The following is a 15,716-nucleotide window of genomic DNA, read 5'->3' as shown; positions in this document are numbered from 1 at the left end:
GCAGTGGTATTTGAAATGACCTGTTGTGTACAATCTGGTTGACTCAAGTTTGACTGCATAAAATATATATATTTTTTTCTTTGAAATCTCTCTTTACAAGAATACTTTTAGCAAAAAATCGAATGACGTAAACTAATGTTTTAGATGTCAGGGTTTTACGGAATAATTTAAGGTTGACACATCTTAACATGCATAGTTTAGTTCTTTGGAATGTATTTTTCTATATTTGACAACACATTTTGTAAAATAATTTTCTTGAGAATTAAATGAAGTTTTTGTATCATGTTTATGGGGATTGCAAAATTCTAATATGTAGGCTAAAATGTTATCTGTAGAAAGGGATATTTCTTAAATTGGTTTACAACATGGAATGTATGATTGTAGTTTTTTTGTTTTGATTCAAGTCTCAAAGAGCTCCCAGTATCACACAAACGTCAGTGTTTTGATGGAAGTGTGTGGACTAGTTTATACAAATCTATGGGAGAATGCTGACTGACAATGGAATGTTAGAATTTTATTGAATATGTCTGGGTCTGAGAAACGGATGGATCTACGGCGGTTTTCTGTCTGTCAACAAATTATAACCGAATGGCCTCGTGTGCCTTAAATTTGGATACTTGAGATTTTCCATTTCAGCAAAAGGAACTGTGTAATGAGTGCAATGACTGTATATGGCAGGGGTGTCAACTCATTCCATGGAGGGCCTAGTGTCTGCAGGTTTTTGTTTTCTCCTTTCAATTAAGCCCTAGACAACCAGGGGAGGGGAGTTCCTTACTAATGAGTGACCTTAATTCATAAATCAAGTACAAGGGAGTGAAAACCCGCAGGCACTAGGCCCTCCGTGGAATGAGTTTGACACCTGTGCTAAATGGCATGAGTGCCATTCTTCAGTTGGTGCAGAGCACCATTTCTAATGTTCAACAGTAGAGGGCGCTGTGAAAAGGAATTCATCCTTGACGCATCCTTACTGGGCTGTTAGTGTACCCTTTTCTAAATAAGTTGTTCAAGCTAACATCATTAAACATATAAAGAAAAGCAACACATGGTTTCATTTTATTTAAAAGTCATGTATTGTTAAAAAGCAAAAACACAACAAAAAATTGCATAAAATTTTGGCTTTTTCTATCGTTAAGAAACCAAAACACATTGAAACATTTATACCATTTTGTACAAAAAGTATTCTGTTTCACATAATCAAACATAGTAAGCAATATAATGAAATCAGGCACATGGAGCTGTACAATTCACAACCATCATGAAACAAGCAACATTTTTGACAAATGTTTTTATTCAATACAGACATAAGTAAACCACAAATACACATTTCAATATATCATTCATAATAAATACTGAAAATCATAAACACAGCAGAATTACTCAATTGGATGCAATGTCACTATCTTGCCTTCCCTTAAATGCTTTGGCACTGATACTGTATAGTCCATACAGTAGCACTGATTGCCTGACAGCTGGATACACTTTGTTTGCCATTGAGGTGAGGTAACATTATTACATAGTGTTTCAGTCAGGCGCAGAATCACAAATCAAGTAGTGTTGGATGAATAGACGCACGGCTCAAGCTTAGAAGAGGACAGGGATACATGCAGGGCTACCCACTCCTTTTATGGTGAGGGAATTTAGGAATATTTGTATTTCATTGTAAAGGCTGTCCCTAACGTTTTAATACAGTTGTAGCAATACAAATCTGGAGCATTCCGTTCAATGGCCTTCCTTGTAAGTTATTTCATATGAGGGGTTCAAAGTTATTTACAGATTTTCAGACTTATACTTTTCTCCCAATGTCTCAGGCTGATCAGTCATTCTTTAACTTGGCACTGATATGAACCATAGGCTTGCTTGATTGTCCAAACTCAAATGCCTGATGTGGCTCTCAAGAGTATGACATAGTGATATTTTGACCTTGTGTAACTTTCATTAAAACCTTCAAAGGGTTGTTTTGCATTTCCTGTTACTATTGCACTTCACACTTCAATAATTGTGTCACACAATAATGTTCTTATCTGTACAAACAATCTCTTAATGTATTTACTGGAAGTTGTCATAAGAGAATGGAATGTTTGTGTAAATATATACTTGAAATAATTTCCCTGTCCAACTCAGCAATACCAATGTTGTCCCCAGTTTTATGTTATGTATTTTTAGTATGACATATTTATTTGAAATGAAGCTCCATAAAATATGATTTACTGATCATATTATTGTCCTGTTCCCATATATTTGATAGTTGTATATGGTCTTTGAGAGATGTCAAAGTGCTACATTAGTATATCCCTGTGTACACCTTCACAAAAGTCCAAACAGCTATGAATCATTTTGACTTGAATGTCTCCAATTAAATTATGCTCTTTGCATAATTCAAAATAAATAACTAAAAGTTGTAGTCTGTTTCAAGCTTTTCCAAACCATATAAAAGCATGGATTACAAGTGACAACACAACAATAAGGTTTGTACAGTACATTGATACAGATTTTATAAACCAAAATTGACCATGGTCAATTTCTCATAAATGCCATTGAAAGACCCAAAAATAACATGCATTTAAATAACATAAGTATACACTAACCAATAAATAAACTGTGACGATAATTTGTTTTGCACATTTGACAAAAAAGTTCCATTCACAATATATGCTTAAAACTTTACCTTTAAAATTACAAGATACATTGCACAGGCTTCCAGCTTTCAGTTTTTGTTTACTGATTTCATCTTGCAGTTTAGAATTCTAGAAATCAGGGGGTTCATTAGAAATGTTTCTCATCATGGAACCTGTAGCTAATTAATGTTAATATAATGTATGGTCTTTCAAATGACTTGGAAAGTTTAGTTCCCATTAAAGACCATGAATATCTTCTGCATAAATAACACTTGGTCAGTATTCCCACTGGCCAAAAACTGGTTGAATCAACGTTGTTTCCACATCATTTCAACCCAAAAATCAATGCGATGACTCAATGTCGAAAACTGATTGGATTTGCACAAAATAATCAATGTAAGGGCATTTCGTCTTTTTTCACCCAGCTTTGAACCTAAATCCAATGACATGGTTACATTTGTTGTTGATTTCACGTTGAATTCACATTAGTTGACGTTGAACTGACGTCTGTGCCCAGTGGGTTGTTCACTAAGAAAAGACACAACATGAATTCTACAGACAGGTGAGCTAGGCCCACTAAACTGGTGCGACCTGGGGGAGATTCTCTGCTAATGCAGGGGTCTTTGTACTGTCGGCTAGAGAAGGCCCTTCAGACAAACCATTACCATTAGACACTTCCTTTGGCTGCTCTGCCACAAAACACTTCCCATTACTACCGTAGACTTCCTGGGAGCTCTTATTGTTCAGGTAGTTGTTGTGGAACTCCATCTGGCAGAGGCCCCCAGGCTGCTCAGGGAATGTTCCTTTAGATTGGACCATGTTGTTTTCCAGGTCAGGTGTGCAGCAGCCCATGGCAGTGGTTGCTGCTCTGCCGTTGGTCAGGGTGAAGTGTTTATTGGTGTACTGTTCCTCAGCCTGGTGGGGGTAGTCTGTGTACTGCTCTGTCATGTCGGCGGCCATGTTGAATGGTCCTTGTGGCATGGCCCCGTTGCTAGTGCTAACTGGGTGTGGGAATGATAAGGCCTCTCCGTAAATTTCACTGGGTTGGCTGACCGCCCCATTGGCAGAAGCAACAGCACTGGGGTTCTCCTGCTGATAATACTTGGCTGGGGAGCTGAGTAAATAAGAGTTTCCATTCATATGCTTGTCAATGTGGTTGTCCTGTGGCACGGTGCCGTCAGAGTAACACAACACAGAGGACAGGGGGACAACCTCTGTGTGGGACACAGGTGGTGTGCCCACACCATCCTCAAAGTCCTTCGACTTCTCCTCCTCATCATCCTCCTCTTCCTCAGAGTCACTGTTAGCCAAGCTCTGAGTGCTGGTATCAGACAGTCCGCTGCATAAACTGCTGTTGTCCTCTTCGTCCTCCTCATCCTCATCTTCATCATCTAGAGGCTCTTCCATGTCGTCAGGTGTCTGGAGGTGCATGATGGCAGACTGTTGAAGTGTTGGGTCTGACAGAGAGTATTCCAGACTGTGTTGGGTCTGGACCAGCGGGTTGCCGTGGCTGTGGCCGTTGCTTTCGCCATGGTAACCATTGGCAGGGGAGGCCTGCTGCTGCTCGCTCTTCTCCAGCTCTAGCTTCATGATGGTGTGCAGGAAGTGGGTCCGTACACGGATGGGGTTAAATTCCACCCGGCCGGCCGCGTTGCTACACCCCTCCTTGGTACAGCCACAGGGAAAAGACATGCGGTCTACCTGTAGATTGGACCACATTGGGTTATATGACCATATATTCTGCAGTTTGCATATAATAGATTAATTAATGTAATCCTTTGGCAATATCAGATAAGCAACTGTAAATTATACAGTGCTTTTTCAATAATACAGTGCTTTCATCTACAGCGTCTAAAATATTTGATCACTTAATCACCCTTCTATTGAAATGCATTTGCCTCAAGGCTAAGGGCCGCATATGGGGCTTATTTCCAGAGCGGATAGAGTGATACATCAGTGTCAGTATGTCTGGGTCAGACTACCCAGGGATTTACCTGGCACTTGATTCCTGCTACGCAGCACGCACAGGTCTCTGGGTCACAGAACACTCTGCAGTCGCAGCCACAGTCCTCCCTGGACAATCGGATGGCCCGCAGCTCGTGCTTCTCCTCCACGTCAATCTTCTTCACCCCCGAGGTCCGCAGCAGAGCCCGGCGCTTCTTCGTGGTGAGGGGCTGGAGGAAGAAGTACTCGTCCACCTCGGTGTTGTCCAGATCAATGTCATCGTCAGAGATGTCCTCAGCCGTGAGTGTGTTGGCCTCCTCCGACTCCACTGTACCGTTCTTAGTCAGCTGAAAACCAACGAGAGGGGATCAAATTCAGTCCGGTTTGAAGAGTAAGCAACCAGCCGAAACCAATGACATGCTGCATCTCGAAAGAGGATACAGAGTCAGCCGTTGAAAACATGCAATGTTCTGGATTTATACAAGGATATGATATGTCACAACTGTACATCTAGTACCGTCTGTATATCATGATGCATTATCTCCTCTCCCTGTGTACAGTACATTTCATTTGCTCAGTAGCTTCCGTTTCTTTTAATACCTTGAGTTTTATGGAGTTGATTTTTTCCTCCTTCAGATGGTCTCGGAGCATGTCTCTGTGGATCCTCTCCTGCTCCAGGGCAAACTCTCCCAGGGAGTACTGCCTGACACAGCTGTGTCTGTTGGACATGCCCAGAGTACTGCCTCCCTGACTGGGCACACTGGTGAAACCCTGGCGCCGGCTGAAGTAGTACACCGTCACATTCTCAAAATGCACCCTCCTCGTCCTCACACGCTTCTCCCTCTTCAGTATGGAATCAGCTAGAGGACCAAATGACAACAGAAGAAGTGGATGGTGAAAGGAACGTTAAAAAGCAGTGATAGCTAGCCTACTCATACATAAATAATGGCGGAAGCAGGGTTACTTGTTCATACATGGATGAAAGATTGAGGGAGGGAGAAAAAGGAAAGCAAAGACTGAGGGCATAAATAATACCCCTCTTGGCCTGGATCTGGAGTCGTTGAGCACAGCTTTCCAAGCGCTCACCTGAGGTCAGACAAACAGGACAAATGGGAACCATCTGGTTCCAGCAGCTCTCCACCCTGTGCCATAAGGACAATGCATTCATTAACAACATGGCAATGTTGCCAGTCTTGGCTTCATGATTGGAATTTTGCTTTATTGTCTCGAAAAAAGGTTTATCAGGGTTTTGGGTATCCACATGGTTTTCAAGCTTGCAATACCAAACATTGTTGGATATCTCTCTGTATTTCTTCCTATTTCTTGTCCATTTTCTATTAGGGTTGCTACAACCATGTCTAAAAATATATATTTGAGAATACATAGAAGCCCTTTTCAAAGACCTCACAATTCCAAGACTGCTCCACTAAAAGCAATCACACCAGGAGAGGAGCTGGATTATTTCTCCAACTCTAACGTGACCCAAGACAGGTTGTACTGTATTCTCCAGGAAACAATGCTACTGTACATGTCAGCAGCAAGCCTGACACATTGTGGCACCTCTTTAGTGGGGAGAAGCTGGGGGAGCCATGCGTTGTGTTGCATGGTCCCTGGTCCACACACACACACACACACACACATACACACATAAACGAGCATGTATGCACACACACACACACCCCAGGGAGGAGCCCTGTCACTCACACCCATAACAATCCAGGGAAGGGCTACTGTATGCATCTGTCACCAAACACAACATAGATCTGTCACCTGAGGAACCATCCACCAATTTTCCCCAGGTTGCCTACCAATAGCATCATATCTGCTTATAGAAAAATACAGGTAATCTAATACACAGGTCTTTTTTTATCAGAGGTGCCTGCCAAACTGGCTGTAGCCTTTCCAATAAGCAGCTTTGGAACAGAGAACAGGTTGACTCGACAGAGCTTCTTAGAGAGCCTGACAGACACACCAATAGCCCTCCCTATGGTTACTCAGCTGAGAACACAGACACTAGTTCAGCTCAGACAATGCATTTTTCTCCTCTTTTAACCCTAAAAGCACCAACAGGGGTCAATTTTGACTCAAAGGGGTAGAAAATGTCATAATTTCTAACCCCCTTTTTTTTATCCATCATAAATATTTGGACTTTGTCAAGCAGCTAGTTACCAACAACAACAAAAAACACAATTTACCAGGATTTCTGTGTTAATATGGAGGAATGAAAAATAGTAATATTTCTATACTAGTGGTGCGAGGCTAAGCTGAAAATGTGGACTCAGTAGAAAACGTTGTGATAAAAGCACCAAATATGCCACAGAGGTAGACATACACTACATGACCAAAAGTATCTGGACACCTGCTCGTCAAACATCTTATTCCATAACCAAGGGCATTAATATGGAGTTGGTCCCCCTTTGCTGCTATAACAGCCTCCACTCTTCTAGAAAGGCTTTCCACTAGATGTTGGAACATTGCTGCGGGGACTTGCTTCCATTCAGCCACAAGAGCATTAGTGAGGTCGGGTACTGATGTTGGGCGATTAGGCCTGGCTCGCAGTCGGCGTTCCAATTCATCCCAAAGGTGTTCGATGGGGTTGAGGTCAGGGCTCTGTGCAGGCCAGTTAAGTTCTTCCACACCGACAAACCATTTCTGTATGGACCTCGGTTTGTGCATGGGGGCATTGTCATGCTGAAACAGGAAAGGGCCTTCCCCAAACCGTTGCAACTAAGTTGGAAGCACAGAATCGTCTGGAATGTCATTATATGCTGTAGTGTTAAGATTTCCCTTTACTGAAACAAAGGGGCCTAGCCCGAACCATGAAAAACAGCCCCAGACCATTATTCCTCCTCCACCAAACTCTACAGTTGACACTATGCATTTGGGCAGGTAGCGTCCTCCTGGCAAACCTAGATTTGTCCGTCGGACTGCCAGATGGTGAAGCGTGATTCATCACTCCAGAGAACACGTTTCCACTGCTCCAGAGGACAGACGATTTTTATACGCTACGCGCTTCATTACTCGGCGGTCCCGTTCTGTGAGCTTGTGTGGCCTACCACTTTGCGGCTGAGTCGTTGTTGCTCCTAGATGTTTCCACTTCACAATAACAGCACTTACAGTTGACCGGGGCAGCTCTAGCAGGGCAGAAATTTGACAAACTGACTTGTTGGAAAGGTGGCATCCTATGACGGTGCCACATTGAAAGTCACTGAGCTCTTCAGTAAGGCCATTCTACTGCCAATGTTTGTCTATGGAGATCGCATGGCTGTGTGCTCAATTTTATACACCTGTCAGCAACGGGTGTGGCTGAAATAGCCAAATCCACTAATTTGATGGGGTATCCATATACTTTTGTATATATAGTGTATGTACCCTAAAAATATATAGATATGGAGCCACCCCAGATTTTGCCCCTGGGGGCCGTGGCAGCCACTATATAAAAAAATCAATAGGCCCATATATTGCCCATAATGGTGGCCATTTTAGGTCCTGCCGGTATGTCAGATTAGCTCAATCACCAATTTCTCAGCCTCTGAGTATCACAGAAAGACAACACTATGAATTAATAAATGACAAATGTTCATAACAGGTGGCTATGAAAGAAATGGATACAAATCTGTTCATAGCATGGTAAACGTACAAAAACATATTTTCAAACATCAAATTTGAATATAATTGTGAAACATTTTTTAAATAAATGCTTATTTTGGGGAAATTAAACCATTTACTTGTGTTACAAAAAGCTAATAAAATCTAAAGTGTCACCGCTTGACAGAGAGTGTCAAAATTGACCCCCTTTGGCGCTTTTAAGCAACAAATATGTTGGCGCTTTTAGGGTTAAAGCACACACATTGATGCAGCTGTTTTTATTTCCTCTTCAACTGTGTTATCTGGATTATATTCCTACTAGCCGTGGGTTGTTTTTGTGCTTCAGAACTCAGAAATCACAAGGTGTTATTGACGATATGTTTCCTAACATCCATTACAAAAGCAACATTATGATGGAGAAGTAACATCTGAGTGACACATGCTTCATTAAAAACGATTGTCTCTTTCACTAAAGTACAATATGCTATTTGTTTGTTCTTTTGAGACTGTGTCAGTGTTGAGCATATCGATGAGTGTTTCGACTGTTTCGTTGACTGTTTCGTGTAGGGAGAGAGAGCAGTGTGTGTCTGTGCGTGTCTGTGTGCGTAAATGCATGTGTTTGTGCTTGCGCTTGCATGTGTGTGTTGGAGCCAGGTGACTCACGGGTGAAGGTGCCCGATGCTGAGGGGTTGACACTGTCACTGCTGTCCCCGCTTTCGCTGCAGGAGACCTCGTCATCAGACTCCCTCAAGGAGGAGCATGGTGAGGAGGACGCCTCCACCTCCTCAAACCTCCTCTTCAGTATTCCGCTCATGGCCCTCCTCTCTGTCTCCGTCCCTGCACCTGCAACAGCCAACAGGGAAGGAAGGGAAAACATTATTTAATGCCCAGCTTAGGCCCCGCCGGTCTCAGCAGTACTCCTCAGCACAGTCAATTAGCAGTGAGTCACAGAACACAACACCCCCAGCTGCTGCCCAGCTTCCCCCGCCCTCTCCCTCCCACCCTCTCTGATGGTCCCCAGGCAATTGATCACCTTACCACAAAGGAGCTCGGATGCTTGGCGAAGGCTGCGAATTGCATGCTACGTCTACCTCAAAGGAAGTTCATTCTGCTGTCTTTGATTGAGTGACCACAGAAAAAGGACACTGGACTGAGATAGTTTGTTTCTTCTGCCCTGTATTCATGATGGATTTCATAAAAACACTGCCTGACTGTTGTTCAACTAAAATAATATTTTTATCACAAAAGAACAACATGGGGCGAAAATGAAATGAGACGTTAATGCCCAAAGCAGGCTTGTAGTATCCACCCACAGCACCATATGAAAAATTAAAAACTTTTATGTGACTGTACTTAATTGCTGTTGCACCTCAGAAACACAATGAATGCATCCAGCCGGCTACTGATTGAAAATATCCACTGGCTTCAAAATGTATTAATTACATCTTAGGGGAAATTTAAAAAGCCTGACTACAGCTTTACTTATTCTGGGATATGCAGAGAATTTAAATATGCCTGTAAAAACTGGCTGAATGTGTGTGGGTGTGTGCATGTGCACGTGTATGTGTGTGGGTGTGTGTGCGCATAAGATGCATGCAAGTAAAATCAAATAGTGATTTTTAAAATGGTTAATGTTGCACATTCAGTGCTCCTCCCTAGAGGGGTTCCAATCTGAGGCATGACTTATAGTAGTTAGGAGGAAATTATGAGTGGCATGGTTATACCGTCTATAAAAGAAAGTAAACATTTTCCAATGGACCGGGAGGAGCACCCAGAGGGCTGTAAAGGGCTATTGGCTGAATAAAGGGGCCAGAGTGTTAGCTAGCTGCCAGTGTCACAGAGAGTGAGGAAAGTTGCGTCCGAAATGGCACCCTATTCCCTATATAGTAGGGCTCTTGTTAAAAGCAGAGCACTATATAGGGAATAGGATGCCATTAGGAATAGGGTGCCATTTGGGATACAGCCCCTTTCTGAGTCCCTCATCCTCCCCAATGCCACTACACAGCAGACCACTACACGAGAGGCCAGTGGAGAGCAGCCACCAGTGACAGCCATTAAATTCTGACTGATGGTGCAATTAAACCAATCACAACAAGAGCAGGCTCATCAGTCAGCTGCACAGATACTAAGTGCCAAATTAGGCTACTGACTTTAAGTCTTACTTTGTAACTGTCAAACATTGTGTTGCTGGAACTTGCTATACCTTTCCTCCACAAATCATTTTACATTACTTGGTCCTCAGCCAGTCATTGTTTGCATCAGTAATCTAGTAGCAATTATTTTTATATGAATAATGTCATTTTAGACATCAATAATCTATGCGTTATTACACAAACAATAGTAATTGCATTTTGTCTAATATGTCCCTCATATGTTGACAATGTAACGTTGTATGTGACAACAGGAGTCTGGCTTTTGTTTCTCTTACTCCATGACTTGGGAAGTCATCTTCTAAAACGCATCCAAACCATTAGCATACAACTAGATAGCAGAGCAAGAGGAGCATGACTGGCAGGTTCTCTCTCCGACTCCTCTTTGTTTTCGACACGGAAATAAAGAAACACGACTTCAGAAGGACAAGACATTGAGCTAATGTGTGAACGTTTGTTCACTCAACAAACTTTGCTCACTTTGAGCTGAATGTCTAAAAATGTGTTGAGTCAAATTACAAATTCATGTTTGTCTTTGGAAGGCAACACTGCTGTTGGTTCAGCTATATGCGCAAATGTTAAAAATTCACAATCCTATTGCAGTTGGTTGCCTTACAATTGTACGTTGAATCAACAAACTCAGCTTGAAGTGAGCTGAGTTAGAACAAGCTTGATGAGTAAAATTAAAAATGTATGTTTGCTCAAAACCACACCCATCATTATCATATTTCCCAGCATGCTCTATTGCAGGTTGATTTTCAGAATTGTTTGTTTCAATATTTGTGTTTTTGCATGTACATTGATTGGTTGATTAATATCTTATGCTACACTAACATAAATAAGATACATTTTTCTAAACTAATCCAATCTGTTAGTAGTTGGACTTTTTGCACCCGTTACTGAGATGGCTGTACCAGTTTATATGACTTAGGTAGTCTCAATAATAAAATCTTCCTTAACCTGGCAGTCATTCTCAATGCAGGTTGTGGGTGATTAAAAGTTCAAATTGTTAGATAGCCTCACTCTGGCTGGATTCCAATAGGAATTACACATCACTTTGCAAGCCAGCATAATGTCACTTGCAGTCTTCATATGGCCTGTTAACCAGGAGTTTCAACTAGGCCCTCAAAGAAAGGCCTTATGATATATGTAATAAATATAAGGTAGAATAAATTGTCAAGTTAAATTGTCTGTTCATTGTTCACTCAACCTAAAATTCAAAGTTGAGTGAACATGCAATTCAACTTGAGAATGTATGTTGGTTCATCTATATGCCAAAATGTTAAGCAAACTCACAATCCTATTGCAGATGGTTGCCTTAGAATTGTACGTTCAATCAACTTTTTTATTTTATTTTTACAATGTGTGGTTGTTACTATGACATAGGTCTGATTGCACCTGGGGGAGATTCAATGTTGACTACAGTACCTAGCACTGTGGAATGTTCAATGTGAGGCATCAGGACTGTCCCTCTGCATATACAGTAGGCCACTCATTCAAATATACTGTTGACGCCAATCATTCTTTTCCATTGTTCCATTAATGGATTACAACAAACTCTACATACCTTGATCCAAAACTTATCAGCGTTTCCTGTTGGCACCATTCATGAAATATTGAATCAGTCTAGAATGGTCACTGGCCCTTATCATTTAGCATCAAAGGGTCAACAGATAATGCAACTATCAAAGACTGCCTGAACGCAAAGATAATTGAAAGACTTTCATCCACCTTTTGGGTAATTCTGTGTGAAAATGAAACGCACCATAAATGTCAAAGACATTGATCATTTTCCTGTAACCTACTACACCTTTTTATGTAGACTATAACCAATGGAGGAAATGTAAAAATGTGTTAGAGGCTTAGTACCTCCTTTTCTACAGGTGTCCAAATGGGCAGTTGGACAATGCTCCATGTAATTCAGGAAAAATACAAAATAGTATGGACATTTGAGTTCCATTTTACAAATGGGATGGCCCATACAATGTAAATCTATTTTGTAATTATTTTAAGTAGTTCCCCATTGTTGAAAATCATTCGTATTCTTAGCCCTCAGCAGATGCTGCACTATTCTTTGATAGCCAAAGTGGTTTCCATGGAGATGCTAATATACTAGCACAAATAGTGATTTCACATCTGAAAGTGATTCTGCTCCAGCCCTATGTCTGTGAAACATAAATAGCACTACATCTGACAACACATTAATACAATATAGATTAAGGAGGAGGATCATTTTGAGGCAATTACACAAATTAAGAATATTATAAGATAAATATCCTATTACCAACTTTACACAGAATCCAAAAAGGTATACAAATATCATTTTATGTATGAACAAGGATCATGATGTCTTATTTCATACTGTAGCTATCCCAAAATAGATGGATCCATTTGGACAGGGTAACATCGTCTTGACACAGTGAATAGGCATCATATGTACTGTAACACAGTGGCTAATGTAAGCAGACTTCACTTCTTCAAGGCTTAGCAGCACAAGCCAGAGAGCAGAGCTTGTTCCTCCTCTACATCATGCAGTTCCTTCTTTGTCTCCTCCAATGTTGTGTTCCAACTAATCAAGGCTGGGCATAAATCACGGTGCATGAGAAAATGCTGGGTGAAATAATGCAGCAAAAGCCTGCTTGCAAAGCCCCTCCCTGTGCTGGCTTCACTGAGCGCACACACATGCCCTGTACAAACCAACTGTATTCCTTTATGAACTGCATCCAAAGCCCGCTGTGGCACAATCATATTCTGAATCAAACAGACAATGTTTCCCCCATTCATAAGGTTCACAAATCACTGTACACAGAGGTGACACAAAAGCCTCACACTGCAGATCTGCTATATAGAGAGAGAGTCACAATGAAAGCTCTCGTTCCAAGTAATACTAACAAGCCCACAGCATCTGTAGCAAGTCATGACACATCATGTCCTGCAAAAGAATACATAACGGTGCACTTTGTGCCAACCCTGGTAGAAACGACTGACCTGTGTCCACTGGCGTGTTCCGACTCCTTTGACCCCCTTCTCACAGTGAGACTTGGGAGCAAAATCTAAATGAAGCACTCAAAAAGAGGTGAAACATGATAAATGAAGGGCTTCCAGTTTGCTTTAGTCCACTGACTTGCTGCAACCCTGCTACTCTGAGGGCATGAGAGCCGGCTGAGAGGGAGAGATAGGGCGAGACACAGAGAGACTTGTACATTTCTCAACCCTGACTGCCACTGCCGGTACCATATGCTTTATTGTTAAATGAAGATAGGCGCTCTCTCTTTAACTCTCCCTGTCCCTTCCTCTCTACCTCCCCCTCTCTCTCCTATTCACCCTAGCCACACAAAGACTCATTAGCTGCTGCCGGCTGAAAGGCTGGAGCCTGACTGGAGTGGAGGGAGGAAGCCTGTGAGATCACATGGGTGGGATGTCTGAGAGCGAGTCAGGCGTGCCTGTGCTCCTGCTGTCTGCAGATATTTTTACCAGCATGAGCCTGGGAAGGAGGGAAGAGACGGAGTGAGAGAAAGAAAAGAGGGGGGGCGCACAATAACCCAGTAAGATTAAAGGGCACAAGGCTTAAAACCACAGGAGGAACCATTGCATGGCTCACAACATTGAGATTGGAAGTAAAATCTCCAGAAAGTGACAAATCCAGCAAAAGAGCATTATCTGTGCTTATTCTAAAGGTCTTCGAATCATTGAAAAAGTATGTATACCTCAGACAAACAGGAATTAGCCTACCCCATACAAGCTAATTATGCTAAAAGTTTACTGGCCCCAAAACCAACTAAATATCCAAACCATCACAGTAATAATATCAGGATCCCACATCACAGTGAATACTACAGTATATCACCCACAGAGAAGAGCCCGTCTATCTTTGTAATAGTTGTCCCCAATGAAGTGATTACAGTAGAACCACTTCCTATCCCAGGAAGTCCTGTTTAGTGTAAGTGTGGCCGCGGCTTGTGGAGTCAGAGGGATGACACCATTCTTACATGCAATTGAAGAATGAATCAACATTAGAAGCACTGCACTTCCTCCTACAGCTTTGGCTTAATCTACTGCTTTACAGTCAGACAGGTAATAAAATCAAAGCTGGAGCAGTGCTGTTAGAAGCTACAAGCACTATGGCTGATTACAGACAAAAGGCAAACAGAGTTACACCAAATGTCAATAAATCTACTTCAATACACACACACAAAACATTATCTATTTACTCCTCTGCTGACAAAATGTGTATTCCAAGATGAAGACATGTAACACCTTGTGCGAGTGCCTAATACACAGTGCATAATGTAAATCCCCAGTGCCTCTGGCGAATGCCTATGTTTGGTGGGCGGTTACAGTGTGAGAAGCATGTTTTTTGACAGTGCCATGTTATGTGTTACGGCATTACATTGTTTTATTGATAAACCATTAAAACACAGCTGTCATCCCTCTCAGGCAGGGGCAGTCTGCTGCTTCACAAGTGTCCTCACTGAACATACTGAACTTTCCCTTGACAGCAGCCTGGTCTCATAGACTAGACGTAATATAGTAATTGTAAATCCGGGACACTCAAATTAGTATGATATGTTTACGTTTGGTATGGTTACATAAGATAGAAGGTTAGCTAAAAAAAACTCTAAAGTTCTAAGCCGTTTAGGTATAAAAAAATATTTTTAAAATGGGGGGATAAAATATTGAATTTGGCCTTTACTATTATAGCCGTTTAGGTATAAAAAATAAATGTAAAAAATGGGGGGATAAAATATTGAATTTGGTCTTATGAATAACACATTCATAAATGGCAAAAAAAGAGTCAAAAAAATGTGCACACAGGTGCGTCAATAGACACTTAAGGTTAAGGAAAAAACTAAAGGAGGGTGGTTGGTCAGGGTGGATAGATGGCTTGGTGTATAATGCGAACTTCTATCAATCCAAAGGTTGCATGTTCGAATCTTATCACATAGAACTTTAGCATTTTCACTAATTAGCAACTTTTCAACAACTTACTACTTATTAGCTACTTTGCAACTACTTAGCATGTTAGCTAACCCTTCCCCTAACCTTAAACCTTTTAGCTAACCCTTCCCCTTCCCCTTCCCCTAACCCTAGACACCTAACTCCTAATTGCACTGATTCATTCCTTAGTAATATCTCAGTTTACTCACTTACTTATGGCGCTGCCTACACCTGATTATTTGTTTTTCAAATCATATGAGCAAAAAATATTTCGCTTTATCTGGGATGCTAAACCAGACAAGATAAAGCGTGCCTATCTATATAATGAATATGAACTGGGTGGGTTGAGATTATTAAATATAAAAGCACTAAACCGCTCTCTAAAAGCTTCATTTATACAAATGTTTTACTTGAACCCTAAATGGTTCTCAGGTAGATTACTAAGAAAAGCTCACCCATTGTTTAAAAATGACCTTTTTGC

At 41.5% G+C, this 15,716-nt stretch overlaps 1 protein-coding gene across 1 annotated transcript; it reads right to left on the bottom strand.

Annotated features, from left to right (window-relative positions):
* Positions 1-792: 792 nt before the first annotated feature.
* csrnp3 (cysteine-serine-rich nuclear protein 3) lies at positions 793-13,667 on the bottom strand. Its single transcript, XM_041864890.2, has 5 exons — positions 13,286-13,667; positions 8,811-8,990; positions 5,160-5,419; positions 4,610-4,906; positions 793-4,316 (listed from the first exon to the last, which is right to left on the bottom strand). The coding sequence occupies exons 2-5, from the start codon at positions 8,959-8,961 to the stop codon at positions 3,192-3,194; spliced, it is 1,833 nt and encodes a 610-aa protein (XP_041720824.2). The 5' UTR covers positions 8,962-8,990; positions 13,286-13,667; the 3' UTR covers positions 793-3,191.
* Between the last annotated feature and the right edge of the window lie 2,049 nt (positions 13,668-15,716).

This window comes from Coregonus clupeaformis, chromosome 4, assembly GCF_020615455.1.
Source record: "Coregonus clupeaformis isolate EN_2021a chromosome 4, ASM2061545v1, whole genome shotgun sequence".
NCBI classification, from domain to species: Eukaryota; Metazoa; Chordata; class Actinopteri; order Salmoniformes; family Salmonidae; genus Coregonus; species Coregonus clupeaformis.
Note: the sequence above shows the minus strand (reverse complement) of the source record. Positions and strands in the feature narration are given on the sequence as shown.